The sequence below is a fragment of the Dermatophagoides farinae genome, chromosome 1 (genome assembly GCF_024713945.1).
Source record: "Dermatophagoides farinae isolate YC_2012a chromosome 1, ASM2471394v1, whole genome shotgun sequence".
Lineage (NCBI taxonomy): Eukaryota > Metazoa > Arthropoda > Arachnida > Sarcoptiformes > Pyroglyphidae > Dermatophagoides > Dermatophagoides farinae.
The window spans coordinates 8,656,994-8,673,895 of record NC_134677.1 but is presented as its reverse complement, the minus strand read 5'-3'; the positions used below and the strand labels follow the sequence as shown (position 1 = coordinate 8,673,895).

Genomic DNA, 16,902 nt, shown 5'->3' with positions numbered 1-16,902 from the left:
ACCATGTGTTTAAAATTAATGATGAATGAGTGTGTATTGCATGTGGTACATTTTTTGATTTTGTGTGAACATACAGAACAAAAAATTTGATTGATTGAAAATTTTAAATTAAAATAAAAAAAAACACACACATCATTCGTATTTTTCTTTCCAAAATGTTGGCCAACAGTTTGAGAACTGTGATCAGTAAGAATGCTGTGATTATTTTTGGTTTATTTGTTATTAATTTTTTTCGTTTTTTTCAAAGGAACCAATCTTTTTCGTTCCATCATCAATGAAAGATCAAATCGATGTTTTTCTGTTGTAAATTTTTCAAACAAAGTCGATAATAATAATAATAATAACGATGGTGGTAAAGCGCAGCAAGAAGAAATGACCAAACAATCTGAAAAAAATTCCCAAAACCTCAAAGATGATCAAGTGAATGTAGAAAATTTAATGAATGAAAATAAATCGCTGTTGGAAATGGTTAAAGATCTTGATGATAAATATAAACGTGCATTAGCTGAAGCAGAAAATACTCGTTTAAGATCGAAAAAACAATTGGAAGATGCCAAAATATATGCCATTCAAGCATTCTGTAAAGATTTACTTGAAGTTTCCGATATATTCAAAGCGGCCATTGATTCGATACCGGATGATTCATTGAAATCAAATAGTGATTTAAAAAATCTTTATGATGGTGTCAAAATGACCGAACAAAAATTGATGAACGTATTCCAACGACATGGTCTTTGTCCTATAAATCCATTGGGAACAAAATTCGATCCAAACGAACATCATGCATTGTTTCAAGTGGACGATCCAAATAAAGAACCGGGTTCAGTTTCTGTAGTGACAAAAATTGGTTTCAAACTTCACGATCGAACCATACGTCCGGCAATGGTTGGTGTGGTCAAAAGCCAATGATTGGAATGTGTATCTTTGTTTGTTTCGCAAAAAAAAATCATTGAATGGTTCAAGTTGTTTTTTTTTGAAAAAAAAATTCAACAATTTTTATTATACACACACACATTAGCTATATATTTACAAATTTGAAATAAATTTTTTTTCCAACATTTGAAAAACACCAACACAGCCATAAATTAATAATTAAATTCATAATAAAAAAAAATCAATAAAATTATTATCACAGTTGAAAAAGGAAAACTGTCAAGATTAATGTAGCAATAATCAGGACAGATAATTGAACCGAAGTATTTATCGTGGATGATGATGATGATGATGAGTGTAATAATGCTGCAAAATAATTGACCAAAAAGTTAATTTTTTCCAATTAAAAAACAACAACGAATTTACCTGTTTTACAAGATTTGTAATAAGTTTTAATCAATTCACCATTATTTGGACGTCTGATTGATCCATATTCGATTAGATTATTAAATTCAGATTGTAATTTCCATGCTTCGTCGCCTAACAATGTACAAAAGAGTGAGAGAAAAGTCAATATATGAATTAGTAAAAAGTAAACAAAAAAAAAATTTACCATAAAAGTGGACCATTATCTGGATACATTCATCATTGTTCATTTCTTTGGCTTTTTGTATCTCTGGAACAACTAGCCATTCGGTTGTATTCAATTTTAATCGCATATGATGCATAAATTTAGCCACAGTGAATGCCGGTACTTTTTGCACGACAATCGTCGATAATAGATGTTTATCCAATTTAATATTTGTACAAGCTAATGATGTATCACTTTGATTTTGCATCGAAATGACTAATGCCCGATTGATGATTGAATTGTTACCAACTAATGGTAGATTGACATCCGAATATATACGACGATCACCACCAATAACAAGTGGTTCATGTCGACCACTTATATCGCCCAAAGCACAACGTAATGGATGTTTAGGATTACATTCATGTTTGTAGGATTTATCAATGCTCACTAGAAATGGATTCCATAGAAAACCACCAGCAAGACAACGAACGCTATCGATTTGATTATAGGCATCAGCACCAACTTGATTAACATAGACAGACCACTTATGACCATAAGTTGTTTTCTTATTGCTTCCACGGTAAGCAAGATAAGTTTCAATCCAAGTATCACTTAAACTGCCATCCCAATATTCAATCTGTCTAAATCGTATATAACCTTGAATCAAATTTCTTGGATCATCGAACGAAGCAATTGCTATGATTTCACGTTCATTTTTCGCCACTTTTGGTTTGATCGTTGCACATGTCCAACGAAAATTATTTTCTTCGCGATGAATGACAATCGATCTACCAATCACACTATTAATGCCTTTCAATGGTAGACTAAAATCATTATATTCATTGGTAAACGTGGCCAAATTATTTAAAAGACCAAATTTTCCGCTCAAATCACCCGTTTCATATTCATCGACCGATCCAATCGAAGGAAGTGGTCCAATTTGTGAATCAATTTCAAATGGATTATAATGGCCATATAAAATGTCGCCAGAACAAGGAAATTCTTTGTCCAATGGAACGGATGCCTTGATGTAGGAAAAAAACAAAAAAAATGATTTCTAGTTTATAAAAAAAATTTTTTGAAAAAATAAAATCACAATTTACCTTATGAATGTGATAGCCACTAGCAAGTTTGTTCAATCCACGAAGATAAATTTTAATTTTCGTCTCATCAAATACACTTTCCTGATGCATTTCAATCCGACCGGTAATGTTTGCCGAAATGCCAGCACTAGATCTCCATTCATCAACAATTGCCGTAATCGGATGTGATTGTCGTATTGTTGCACAAGCCATCCTTTTACCACGTATTTGTGGTGCATTTTCATCTTCAATTACAATTGATCGTGCCAATATTGAATGCTTTGTTGACGAAAAAAAAAGCAAAGACAAAATTTATAAAGTGTGAATGTGAATCAAATGAATGAATGAAAAAAAATCTCACCTTTCCCGATAATGGTAAAAGAGTATCGGTATAAAAAAATCTCGTGCTTTCATTCGATGAATAATGATTAATGTCAATTTTTCGATATTTAAGAAATAAATCTCCCACTTGACAACGAAGTTGATTTTCCAATGAACATTGTGATTGATATGATCGACCAGCAGTGGTTGTTATAGAGAATGGATTATAATTTTCACCACAACTCATACATCGTTTAGTCCAATTGTAGAAATCCATACCGACATGATTGACATGAACACGCCATGGATGATTTCTTGTGATATTTGCACTTCCATCCGAGTAGAACAATTCACCAAAAACGGTTGTAGCCGCAAACGGATCACCATTATCCTGTTGACGAAACACAATTGAACCGACAATTGGATAATAAAAAATTGCTTTAGCCACAATTGTTTTGCCGCCAGGATAAGCGATATTGGCACAGATCCATTTTTTTCCATTAGCTTTATGTATAACAATCGAACGACCAACAACACTATGAACACCAAAAAGTGGTAGATTGAAATCCATGTGACTGTTGAAATAGGCTTGTATATCTTGAATTTCACTTAATGTTCCATGTTTACCGCTCAAATCACCAACTTCATATTGATCATTTGTATCCTGAATCATTGTTGAAGTTTGTTGTGATTCAATATTGAATGGATTGTATCGATCACCAACCTGACCACATAAATCATCATTTTTTGTTTGTTTCTGGATGATTGGAAATTCGTGAATAAAATAATATCTGCCACGGCCACGTAGATTATCCAATTTTATCGTTACAATAGTTGGATCGATTTTATAATTTTGTTTAAACATTATATCACCTTTAACACCATCGGCATCGAAATGAGCTCGAACTTCTTTCGATAACAATGGCGTAATTTTTGCACAAGTCATAATTTTGTTGCTATTTTTCCAATAAATTACTACGAATAAATTTCGACTACTTTCCAAATAATCAAGTGGCAGATGCATATCAATGAAAAATTTTTTCGAATATCGATTATTATTATTTCCAACGACAATTTGTCCATGTTTGGCCAACATATCGCCAATCTTACAATCACGTTGATCATTCATCGAACAAGTCGAATCTGGTGTATTGTCTGGATCCAGTAATATTTGTAATTGATTACATTTAGTATTATCATTACTGTCTAATATATCGGTAACCATGATTTTCCAATCATTACGAGATCCTGAACGATAATCATCGATATTGTAAAAAAGATTGGAGAAAATCATTGTTTCTTGAAATTCATTTTCACGAAACAAAATTGATCCGGCAACATTTTCCGTGAATGTAGCAATGGCCATTTTACTTTTGTTCGTAGACATTATATTCGAACAAGCTCGTGCACTTGTATTGGTAGATTTAAGATAAATAGATCGGCCCCAAATTGTTTGCGGTCCTTTAAGATGGATATTTTTATCAATAAACGACAATGTTTGACTACCAGAACTAGGTATCGTAATACGGCCATGTCTTGATAGATCATATAATGATTTGCCAAGTTCAGTTGCTTGGCAAGGATTTTTCAGATCAAAGAATACAGGAAATTCATGTATAGCCCAATCAAATTGTTGAGTTTCCTGTGCGGATGGTGAATAAAGATAAACACTGATGTGAACATTTTCAGGATCATCTGTTTGTTGCGAAAATGTAACATTTCCACGTATACCGCCGGAATCGATTGGTGAATATAATAGGAAACCATCGACATAAAGACCTAAATATTCATCATTCATTAATTTGATTAATGAATGAATTTATTAAAATAAAAAAACACTAATTACCTGATATTAAGAGGAGAAATATACAATTAAACACCATCATCGTCATCATCATACAAAAGAGAAGGTAGTTGATTTGACTTTTTGATTTTTTTTTCGAATCAAACACAAAAAAATTAATTAATTCGTTGATGTGATGATTTCATGATTTTTTCAGGAGACCAAATGATCAAACATTCAATTGATTGGCAATGTTTGAAAATGAAAATCGATCGATTTTTTTTTTACATGGAAAAAAAATTTGTTGGCAATGATGATGAAAAAACAACAGCCAATCAAACGACATGAAAAAGACGATTTGATTTGATTCAATTTTTCAAATGTGAAACTTAAAATGACAGAAATAAATAAATGAATGAATGAATAAATGCTTGACCATGAGTCGAGCAAATTTCTCTGCTGAGCAACAGATGCACTTTCAAAAAACAAAAAAAAAAAAATGAAAAAAATGACGACGACGACAACAGCAACGATAATGAAGACAACGCCGAAGCAAATTTATTTAATATTTTTATAAAAAAAAAATGAACAAAACAGGTTTTTTCTTGCCGAATTTTGAATCATTTGAATCACGTCAAAGTTAAATCAAAAAGAGCCGATTAAATTGTGTGTGTGTGTGTGTGTGTACAGGAGTCTCAATATCAACATATTTTTCTCGTAATAATGATAATTCATCAGTTTCATTCTCTGTTTTTTTTTTATTTATAAATAAATGGATCACGTTTGAACCATTTATTTATTTTCACCATTTTTGAATAAATAAATCTTTGCCGGAGACAATTTTATTTTCCATTAATTCTATTTTTATTCTATTCACATTTTTTTAATTTTTTTTTAACTTTCTGAACCTTGTACTGCCATCTAGTTTGTAGAAAAATACATCAGATCTCAATTCCAGTCAACAGATGGCGATGCAATCTGATTTTCAAAAAAAAAAATCAATATTTTTTATTTTAATCATCAATTTTATATTTATTAAATAATTAAATAAGTAGAGAAACATTTGCACATGTTTCAAATCAACCAGTAAATATAAATCATATCACAGTTAGTTCAATATCAAGAATCCTATTAATTTGTTCGCTTTGGTAAACAATTTCAATTTCATGCTGCTGTTGTTGTTGTTCATTCATTGTTTGTTTGTTTTTATCATTTAGTATTTTACAATTTGATCGTCTTTTTTCCAATTGAACAATTAGACCATTTGTTTCAAAATCTGACCGATTTATTCTTGAAATGTTGACCATATGATGATATTTATTAATGAATATTTCACGTGTCATTTTCAATGATTTAATCACATCACAAACAAGATAAAATGGACTAGAAATAAACCAAAAAAAAAACTTTATAGAAAAATGTCTTTTTTCTTTGAATGTAACAAACATACCATTGATTAGGTTTATGTAGGAACGTATAAAGATTTAATAATGGTCGACAACTGGCTTCAAATTCATATTCCATGTCATCATCATCATGACCATCATCATCATTCGAATCATCTGATGGTATGTCAGCAAAAACATCGAAACCTGAATCTACTATGTGGTCAAAAAATGAAATTATATTGAAAATAGAAAGAAAAGCAATGGTTTTTTTTCTAACCTAAACAATGATGATCGTGGCTATTAAATTTCCATACATTTGTCTCATCAATCATTGAACGATCTGAACTAATATCACTATAGAAACCATTTAAAAATTTACTCATCATTTTTGAACGACTTAATTGTAGTGGTGTTGTTCCCGAATAAGTCTATAGCAGATTGAACATTCATTAAGCACATTCATTCATTCATTCATTGATTCGTTCACAATTAAACTTACAGATATATGTGGATCAGCTCCATATGAAAGTAACAGGCGAACAATTTCAATGTGATCATTTTCAATTGCATCATGAAGTGGCCTTATGCCACCAGTAGCACTGGCATTAACATCGGCAGAATGTTGCAATAAAAGACGAGCAATTTCCAAATTTCCACGTGATGAACATTCATGTAATGGTGTGTAACCAGCATTATCTCTTGCATTCACATCACAAGCATCCGATTCTAAACATAATCGTACGACATTCTGGACCAACAACAAAAAAAAACAGGAATTTACCAAAAACACAAAGAAAAAAACAATTAATTTATCATTAATCAGACACATACCAATCGATTATTTCTAGCTGATCGATGTAAAAGTGTTTCACCCAATGATTTATTCACAACAAAACGGCGACCATTGATTGAATTATCCTGTGATAAAAAAAATTAATGAATCAAAAACAGCCTAGCAAAAATTAGTAGTTGATTGATCTTACCATTGAAATTTCTTTTTTCCCATTATTATTACATTGTTGTTCTTTACGTATCATTTTAGTTTTGTATGATTTTTTCCGCGAATTACGTATCATATCTAAACCGGAACGAAATCTTCTCCGTCTAACACTATTAACGCTCTGGAAAAAAACAAAAAATTGACGTTTGGTAAAAATTAATTTTTATTACCTTTTTATTGTTGTTGTTTTTATTATTATGATCACGTGATTTATTTTTACAATTATTATCCAACGATTCATTTGATGAATCATTTTTATTCTTGGTCGTTTTATCATCATTATCAACATTTGACTGTTTGTATTCATAAACTTGATGCTCAATTGATTTGAAAGATTTTATTTTCCCATCATCATCATCATCCTTGTCTTTTTCATTCTTTTTCATCGATTTTTGCCATTTTTCTTGCTACTCGAATCGAATCAAAATCATTTCATCAATAAAAAAAAAAGAAAAATTAATCATCAACATCATAATCATCATCATTAGTAAATTGATTGAAACACAACTACTTAACACACACACACACGCAATGATTGGGTGAAATAAAAACCTGAACCCGAAACCTGAATATTATTATTTGTTTCCCATAATGGATCGGAAAAATAATAATTTTTGATAAGGGGTGATTATTAGAAAACTTAACATACACACACACACATACACACTCAATCACCCATTACATTGAATGATCAAAACGATCTCTAGCCATTGAACAAACGAACGAAAGAGAGATTTTTTTTTTGTAAGAGAGAAAAGCAATTGATTAGTATGAAGAGTGGAAGTGAAGTTGGCAAATTTCGTTCATCATCGGGAGTCGATTTTATTTCTTTCATATAGTATAGTCATTATAATTCACGAGAGCGCGCGCGAGACCGATCCATGAAACGAAATGAAACGAACAAACGATTTGCCGTTATTATAAATGCAGCCACACACACACACACACACACACAACATTTACCAACATTTTGTCGACACAAACGACCCGATGATGATGATGACGGCAGCCCGGATTATATTTTTACACTTTACGACAAACTCTCTCTCTCTTACTCTCACTCTTATTATTCTTGTTTCGTTCCATCGTTCCACAACTTTGCATCGGCAAGAATGATGGAGAAAAGAAGAAAAAAAAATTTAATATCTCACTCGACACACCAAAAACACTCAAAGTTCCGATAGTTAATGTAGGGATAATGTTGTGAATCAAGTGAATCATAGTGCCTGTGAAACACTATACCATAAACACACACACACACATCAACCACCGTCAATATACAGAATTCGGGGGTCATTCAGTGTAAAGAAAAAAAAACTACCGAGATAAAGAGAAAAATGCACACTGGAACAGACACACATACACACACAAAATGCAACAATATTCCGAAATCTGTCAAGCAATCTGTCACACATATCACACAAAAAATGGCAAGTTTTTTTTTGGTGAAAAAGAAATGGTACATGTGTGTGTTTGTGTATGTTTGGTGATGAAAAAAAAAATCCAACGGGAACCATCTTGAATGACAGAATCGAAATTTATATGCCACACAGACAAAAAAAAATTCTTGTTGCTTTACTTATTTTTTTTGGAGAAAAAACTTACTTTATCTTTTTTCATTTTTGTCTGATTGTTATCGTTGTTGTTGGTTAAAGATGTTGCTGTTGTTTTTGGTGATGATGATGATGATGATACTATCATTTTGCTATTAAAAAATGATAATTCTGATGAATTTTTTTGTTGTTGTGGTTGTTGATTATGGTGATGAAAATGATTATGTTCATTATAATCGGATTTTGATAATTTCCGTTGATCGATTGTTGTCATTGATTGATTATCATCGATCATTAGTGGATTCCAAACATTGGCCGATTGTTGTGCAATATTGGCAGTTTCATTTTTCACAATTGTAAAATCATTGATTGTTTTATCCAATTTTTTTCGATAAATTCAACTTTTGTTGTTGTTGTTGTTGTTGTTGTTGACATTGATTGACATCATTATTATCAACAATATTGGAATGTAATGAATGAAAATGATGATTTTCCAATTTTATTTCATCATTCAACAATGGAGAAAAAGATTTTGATTGAAAAGATTCTTGTAATCTTTTTAAATGATCAGAAAATGATGTTGATGATGATGATGAATGATTCTGTTGTTGTTCATTTGATGATGGAAAAATTGATGTTTTCGATGATGATGAAAAATTATTATCACAACCGGCGCTGGTAATCGTGGTACGATATGAATCAGGTATAAATGTTTCATTATAAGTCTGTGAAGCATGATGATGATGATGCTGGTGGTGTTGGTGGTGGTGGGGATGACCATAAGATATTGGATGAACTGCTTGATTAGCTGAACGATAAAAATTCTGTACAGCCGCAGCAGCAGCAGCAGCGGTAGCAGCAGTAATTGTCGATGGATATGTCGACGTAGTTGTTGAAACATTTGGTATTTTATTATTATAGCTTGCTGTATTCATACTGTAATAATGATGGGAAGCATAAGCTGTTGGTGATAGTGGTGGGGGAGGTGGCGGTGGTTGTGCCGACAATGATGATCCTATTCCATATGAATGAGCTTGATGATGGTGATGGTGATGAGGCGTTATTTCCATTAAATTCGATTGCATAGTTGAATTGTAGACATTTTCAGTAGATGATAAATGGTTAGATGATGATAATGATGCTGCTGCTGGTGTGGAGGTCGTCGTCGACGTCGATGATGATGATAATGGCCCATAAGATGACAAGATCAAAGAATTTTCCATCAAAGGACCGGCAATTGATGAATTGTGTTGTTGTCCATTGTTGTTATTGTATGGTGGAACTGATGATGGTGATGATGGACAAACAAAATTTGGTAAACGAAATGATGAAAGTGGCGCTCCATTCGTTATAGATGTTGCTGCTGATGATGAAGCAGAAGTCATTGTTCGCTTATCGGATGTGGCCAATGTCGATGATAGACATAAATCGGCATGTGGATGATGAACAAGGGAAGGCACTATAGCAGCAGCAGCAGTGTTATCAGTGGATCCATTTTTCATAAAATTGTCTTGTATTGAATGATGAATATGGTGGATTAGTGGCTACCGGTTCAAATAAACTGGGATAATACATTTTTTGTTTCTTCTTCAATCAATCGAACCAATGTAATGATGTGATTTGATTTTGATGCACTGTGTGAATAAAAAAAAAGAAAAAAAAAAGAAAAACAAAAGTTGTGATTACAATCACTATATGTCTCTATATGCGTATGTTTGTGTGTGTGAATGTGAATCATTTGAATTGATTTTGTTTCATTTTTGATTCATCATATCAATAACTGACTGACTGACTGACTGATTGTGTGTTTGCTTAATGTTTGATGAGTTTATCGCCGTCATTATCATTATCAACAATGTTGTAAAAATTTTAATTACCCAACAATAACAAAAAAAAAACAGCGAAAAAATAAACTAATCAGCCATCTAATCAAACCAGTGTAATTGTGATAAAACCGGATAGATAGATAGAACAAAAGAAAAGTGCATCCACTTTTGGTTGTTGTCGTTTTTGTCGTTATTTTTCCAAGGTTCAAATTAACAATTAATCACACACAAATACAAATGAATTGACCAGTGAAACTCGGAAGAAAAAAAAAACAATCATGAAAAGCGAGAATACGAAAAATTCACATGGAGAAAAAACACTCAAATAAAGTAGATTTTTGCTTCTTTCTCAACCAGAAAAAAACAAATTGAGAAAACTTGAAAAAGTTTTTTTTTTGGAAGCGAAACTTTTTTGGTCATGTTTTTTTAAAAGAAAAACTTTATTTTTTCGAGGGGAAAATGAAAAAAAAAATTCATCTCGTTTGATGCCTTGGCGTTAAACACATCACCACTGAATACCACAAAAACATCCGAAAGATTTTTATTTTTTCATAATTCAAGATACAAGATATTTGTTACAGCGGTGATCATGAATTTGTGAACCTTTCACTATACACACACAAACACAAAATGAAATGAACAAAACGAAGGTCCAATCTTCCGATCAAAAGATGGATGATTTTGAAAGAAAAAAAAACCGTGTGTGCGTGATGATAATAATTGTGTGTGTCTGGTTGTTATATGCTTTATTTTTGTTGGTTTGGTTGGTTAGTTAGTTGGGCTTGAAAGCCATTGAAAATTGGTAAGAAAAAAAAAGAAAATCGAGACTAACGAGAGATCGCGGTGCAGCGAACTGTGTGTGTGTGTGTTTGAGTGGTGTGTGTATAGAGTGAGAGAAAGAGACTTATTATACCAGAAAGAGAGAGAGGATCGGGACATCGGTTGAATGCTGACGGAATTACGTATTATGCACACACACACACACACATATTAGTGTAGACATATACTCAAACAAAGACAATAATAAAAGCGGGTAAGCGCGCGGCTACGGATATTTTTTTCTTTTCTTTTTTTTCCTGTAATACATGGATTCTATATTCCATGGACCAGAAACAGAAAAAAAAACTTCATGCACATTCTATTGGTAAATATCGTCATCATTATCATCATGGTCTTAGGTTCCGGTTTCTTTTCATTCATTCATTCATTTCATTTGACTATGAATATTTTTGGCCTTTTGATCTTTTTTTTCATTCTTGTGGAATAAAATTATTGACATTATTTATCTGCTAATTTGCATAAAAAAAAACAAAATGCAAAACCACAAATTCCACCTACACACAAACACACACTGAGAGAAATATTAGAGTGGGATCAAAAATTCTTGAACAAATTCACCAATGAAATCAGAAAAGATTTTGTGAGAGAAAAAAAAAATATTAACCGAAATTAAAATAATCGCCAAACTTACTACTTTTTTATAATTAATGATGATGATTTCTATAATTGATCAAGATGATGATAAAATATCGTGGTCATCGTCGTTGTTATTTTTCATTTTCATTGGCAAAAACACCACACACACACACACAGAGAGAGAGAGAGAGAGAGAGAGAAAAAAAAAAAAAAAGAAAATCGAAACACGAGATCAAGTGTCAATTGATGAGCAAAAAAAATTTTTTTTTTTTTTGAACAAGACTTTTCTGGATCACAAAACATATGAGAACAAAAGAACAGAACAAAACAGCGGAATAATTAGCGAGAATTTTTCTTTTCACTATGTGTGTATGTTGGTGGCTATAGGATCGGCAACTAGGATCAGAAAAAAAACACTAATCACAAATATAACATAAGAAAAAACCAGCCGACCACCACCAGACAGACGAGTATTCCGTGATCGAATGATGATGATGATGATAAAGATGAAGACGACGACGACAATGTTTCGAAAAAGAAGAAATGCACAAAATTGGGAGAATTGATGATGATGGTGGTGGTGGTGGTGGCGGTGGGAATCATCATCATCATAACCAAAAAAAAAAGGGAGCGAAACGCGTTTATACACAGCACCGAGAGAGATGCAGACACAAGTTGTTTCGTCGTTTATTCGGCTTCATAACTTTTTTCTTTTCAAAACACTAAAACTCATCCGATATCGGGCTTTCGTTTCGTTTCATGTTTCGTATACACTTTTTTTCTCACTTCAACGCTTTCACCCAAAAAAAAAGAGGAAAAAAAATCTCTTGATATTACCATATCGTTGTTTTTGGTTGGTTGTCGATCCAACAACAACAACAATAACGACGGGTGATCGTCGTCGTCGTCAAAAAACGAGAAAAAGAATAGCAAATGTGTTCGAGAGAGAGAACCAAAAATGAATGAATTGGTTGCAAGTATATATTTTGGATGGATGGTTGAGTTGGAATAGCCCCATACAGTGTAAACACACAGGAGCAGAAAAGATCTCTTTTTTTGCCATACACACAAAACAAATGATGACAGCAGCAGCAGCTGTTAACGAACGAACGAACGAACGAACGAATGAACAAACAAAGTCAATATTATATTCGTATCGGGATCTTTGAAAATAAAAAGGCAATTCAAATTCAACAACAACAACGACGACGACGACGATGACGATATATACATCACATACAGAAAGGCCTCTCTTTTCCTTTTTCTAATAAAAAAAAAGAATAAGCCTATTTTTGCCGACTACGATCTATCGGCTAAAATATGTGTTGTTGTTGTATATACTAAACACACCACTACGACCAATTTTTTTAAAAAAAAGGAGAAAAATTTTGTATATTGTATGGATGGATGGATAATCATCATATCGTTCGACATTTGTGCATCGGCATCGGCATCGGGTCGGTACCATGTTGATCAAATCGATGCAGGTAGTGACGACGACGACGACGACAATAACAAAATTTTTTTTTGTTTGGCTATTTTGGCTGCCGCAAACTTTTTGTTTTCTTCTTCTTCGGTTGTTGTTGTTGTTGTTTTAATGGCTATTATTTTATTTTTACAGCACAATAAATTTAAACCAATTTGCCTTTCGCTAAACACTTTAGGTGATGGGCCACAGAGAATGGCGATGTTCAATAGAATATTCTATGGATTCTTTGGTCTTCTAGCAATTGTATGTTTGTGTGTGTGATTTTAACAAATCAAAAAGGGGCATGATGGATGGATAGATTTCATCATCATTGATTGATTGTGAATGATTACCAAAAATTTAAAATTCAAAAAAAAAAAATTTAAATTCATTTTGAATGCAATAATAATGCCATCTAGTGTCGGTGTTTCCTACTACTTCAGATTTTTTTTAAAATTAATATTTACAACATTTAGGCGTTGCCATACACATTCATTTATTATATTGCATTTGTTGAGCATCAAGTTTGATTTTAAAGAAAAACAAAAATTTTTTTTTTTACAAATATCAACGTCAAAAAATTGACTAAAAATATACATCAAGTGATGATTATGATGAGACTAACGATTCATCATAATCGTTTTTTATAGATTTCATATTCAGCCAAACTTAATTTATAACGACAAATTGGACATCGTAAATCAAATTCAAACCATTTTGCTAAACATTTTTGATGAAATAAATGTTTACAAGGTAATTGTTCTAATGGTGATGTTAATTGATCGGAACAAATAATGCATACATCCGATGGTTTTGGCGGTATTGTTGATGAGCGGCTACCATTATCATTTTGTTGTCTAGCATTACGGTTATTACCTCTTTGGCTGCCATGTGGATTTTCCGTATGATTATTATTTGTATTATAGTAATAATAACAACAATAGGCCACAATACCGACCACTATACCAAGGGCCGATGAATAAAAACCAATGGCCATTATTATTGTCGTTCACTGATTGCTGCTGCTGCTGCCGCTATTTAAACAAAAAAAAACTTTATAATAAACATATATACTACAAACATGAGTGAAAATTACCTGACATTGAAATATGAAAAAAAAAGTTTTGTTGTAAACAAAAATTAAAACAGAAATGAAAACAAAAACAAAAATTTATGGCGTATTTAATATGACCAAAAAAAAAAAAAAAAAACTACAAGATACAATTCATAAATGACGTATGGAATTTTTTTTTTTTTTTTATACCGATTTCAGCGTGAGCATTGGTCAGCCAAAAAAAAAAACCACGATACAACAACGCCACCATACACACACACACACACACACACTTTTTGTCCGTGTGGCATTTTTGTTTCTGCAAACTTTTAGCCTTGCAAAATTGGTGTGTGGTGTGCATGCATTTTTTTTTTTTTTTTTGTATGTCTCGTGTTTTTGCTTCTTTTTCTTATCCATTCACATCATAATAAGAACAACATCGTGTAATACAATATATCACACATACACACACATACTGACTGGTTGATTATCAAATTCCGGAATATTTTTTTTTAATTTTATTTTATTTTGTCACTTATTATTTGTTATTATTCCATAATCTGGACAATTCAATCATCAAGTATTAAAGTATCATCGTTTTTTTTTCTTTGTCAATCATCATCAAACTATCCATTGTATTCAATCGAATTTTATTAAATTGTGAGCAACAACAACAACAACAAAAATGTCGGTAGACGAAGCCAGTGCCGATCGTAATGTGCAGATATGGAAAGTGAAAAAATTGATTAAAAGTCTTGAAGCCGCTAGAGGGTAAGAGAATTTATTTATTGAAAGTTGTGAATTTCATTTCATTTCATTTTTTTCCCGTCTCTCAGGAATGGAACATCGATGATTTCATTGATTATACCACCAAAAGATCAAATATCACGTGTATCGAAAATGTTGGCTGATGAATTTGGTACAGCGTCCAATATAAAAAGTCGTGTAAACCGGTTATCAGTACTTGGTGCTATAACTTCCGTACAACAACGTTTGAAGCTTTATACAAAAGTGCCACCAAATGGTTTAGTTATCTATTGTGGTACGATTGTGACGGATGAAGGAAAAGAAAAGAAAGTCAATATTGATTTCGAGCCATTCAAACCGATCAATACATCGTTGTATCTATGTGATAATAAATTCCATACTGAAGCATTATCCGCCTTACTTGCCGATGATAATAAATTCGGTTTCATTGTTATGGATGGTAATGGTGCATTGTTCGGTACATTGCAAGGAAATACACGCGAAGTTTTGCACAAATTTCCTGTCGATTTGCCCAAAAAACATGGTAACAATTGATTGAGTGATTCATTCGTGTGTTTATTATGTTAAATTCATTCATAGGTCGTGGTGGTCAATCAGCGCTTCGTTTTGCTCGTCTTCGAATGGAAAAACGCCATAATTATGTTCGTAAAGTAGCCGAAGTTGCCACACAATTATTCATTACAAATGATAAGCCCAACATTTCTGGTCTTATATTGGCCGGATCTGCAGATTTTAAAACCGAACTTGCTCAGTCTGATATGTTTGACCAGGTAATGATTTTTTTTTTTTTTTTTTTTTTTGGTTTGCATTCATTTCGTTTGTAATTATCAAATGTTTTGTTTTGTTTTTCTCATTTATAGAGATTACAAACAAAAATCTTGAAATTAGTCGATGTTTCTTACGGTGGCGAAAATGGTTTCAATCAAGCAATCGAATTGTCAACGGAAATTTTGACCAACGTTAAATTTATTCAAGAGAAAAAACTTATTAGTAAATATGATGAAACAAATGTTTTTATTTTCTGAATTGATTGATTGATTTTTTCCCTGTATGATTTAGGCAAATATTTTGAAGAAATCTATCAAGATACGGGAAAATATTGTTTTGGTGTCAACGATACTTTGAAAGCATTGGAAATGGGAGCAGTGGAAACATTGATTTGTTGGGAAAATTTAAACATAACACGTTATCAATTGAAAAATCCACAACTTGGTGAAGAAAAAGTTTTGCATTTAACACCAGAACAGGAAAAAGATAAATCACATTTTACGGACAATCAGACTGGTGTTGAATTGGAACTTGTTGAATCGGTACCATTATTGGAATGGTTAGCAAATAATTATAAAAATTTTGGGGCCACATTAGAAATCGTTACGGATCGTTCACAGGAAGGATCACAATTTGTCAAAGGTTTCGGTGGTATTGGTGGATTACTTCGTTATCGTGTCGATATGAATTCAATCGAAGGCGATCAAGATGATGATGATAATGTTGATGATTTTGATGAATTTGATGGTCTTTAAATGTCGTTTTTTTTTCTTCTTGGAAATGTGTTAGGTTATATTTATATTAGAATGAATGTGTTTTTTTTCTACATGAAATCTGCACTGTATCAATAATTGAAAAAAAAACAAATTTTTTTCTACTTTCAAATTGATTGTAATTGTGGAATTTGATTTTTTTTTTTTTTTTTTTGAATCATTTGCCCTATGTTTTTAAATGTATTGATGATGATGGCTAAAAAAGTTGATTTTATACATAACATGTTGTTCATACGTTGTTTTGTTGGATTAAAA

The 16,902-nt window shown here is 32.0% G+C and overlaps 5 protein-coding genes across 8 annotated transcripts; 2 read left to right on the top strand and 3 right to left on the bottom strand.

Moving 5' to 3' along the window:
• Positions 1 to 17: 17 nt before the first annotated feature.
• Positions 18 to 1,058, top strand: Roe1 (grpE protein homolog, mitochondrial Roe1). The gene is made up of 2 exons (XM_047056227.2): positions 18 to 186; positions 248 to 1,058. The coding sequence occupies exons 1-2, from the start codon at positions 156 to 158 to the stop codon at positions 907 to 909; spliced, it is 693 nt and encodes a 230-aa protein (XP_046912183.2). The 5' UTR covers positions 18 to 155; the 3' UTR covers positions 910 to 1,058.
• LOC124493135 (uncharacterized) lies at positions 967 to 5,091 on the bottom strand. The gene is made up of 6 exons (XM_047056210.2): positions 4,697 to 5,091; positions 2,891 to 4,629; positions 2,551 to 2,808; positions 1,487 to 2,471; positions 1,300 to 1,413; positions 967 to 1,239 (listed from the first exon to the last, which is right to left on the bottom strand). The coding sequence occupies exons 1-6, from the start codon at positions 4,746 to 4,748 to the stop codon at positions 1,130 to 1,132; spliced, it is 3,258 nt and encodes a 1,085-aa protein (XP_046912166.2). The 5' UTR covers positions 4,749 to 5,091; the 3' UTR covers positions 967 to 1,129.
• A 546-nt stretch (positions 5,092 to 5,637) lies between these two features.
• Positions 5,638 to 12,784, bottom strand: LOC124492665 (BCL-6 corepressor-like). Of its 4 annotated transcripts, none has more exons than XM_075735377.1 (9): positions 11,872 to 12,784; positions 8,627 to 10,208; positions 7,192 to 7,428; positions 7,005 to 7,142; positions 6,853 to 6,939; positions 6,521 to 6,769; positions 6,299 to 6,449; positions 6,084 to 6,234; positions 5,638 to 6,016 (listed from the first exon to the last, which is right to left on the bottom strand). In XM_075735377.1, the coding sequence occupies exons 2-9, from the start codon at positions 8,867 to 8,869 to the stop codon at positions 5,731 to 5,733; spliced, it is 1,542 nt and encodes a 513-aa protein (XP_075591492.1). In that variant the 5' UTR covers positions 8,870 to 10,208; positions 11,872 to 12,784; the 3' UTR covers positions 5,638 to 5,730. The 4 variants fall into 4 exon arrangements, with proteins under 4 accessions (XP_075591492.1, XP_075591494.1, XP_075591493.1 ...); XM_075735379.1 differs by having other exon boundaries at positions 6,084 to 6,231; XM_075735378.1 differs by lacking the exon at positions 11,872 to 12,784 and adding an exon at positions 10,452 to 11,143.
• An 868-nt stretch (positions 12,785 to 13,652) lies between these two features.
• Positions 13,653 to 14,487, bottom strand: LOC124492671 (E3 ubiquitin-protein ligase ARK2C). The gene is made up of 2 exons (XM_047055631.2): positions 14,381 to 14,487; positions 13,653 to 14,318 (listed from the first exon to the last, which is right to left on the bottom strand). Exon 2 carries the CDS (start codon positions 14,279 to 14,281, stop codon positions 13,916 to 13,918), a length of 366 nt encoding a protein of 121 aa, XP_046911587.2. The 5' UTR covers positions 14,282 to 14,318; positions 14,381 to 14,487; the 3' UTR covers positions 13,653 to 13,915.
• Positions 14,488 to 14,636: 149 nt separating this feature from the next.
• Positions 14,637 to 16,865, top strand: eRF1 (eukaryotic release factor 1). The gene is made up of 5 exons (XM_047055625.2): positions 14,637 to 15,109; positions 15,175 to 15,629; positions 15,686 to 15,876; positions 15,967 to 16,096; positions 16,166 to 16,865. Exons 1-5 carry the CDS (start codon positions 15,024 to 15,026, stop codon positions 16,627 to 16,629), a joined length of 1,326 nt encoding a protein of 441 aa, XP_046911581.1. The 5' UTR covers positions 14,637 to 15,023; the 3' UTR covers positions 16,630 to 16,865.
• The last annotated feature ends 37 nt before the right edge of the window (positions 16,866 to 16,902 follow it).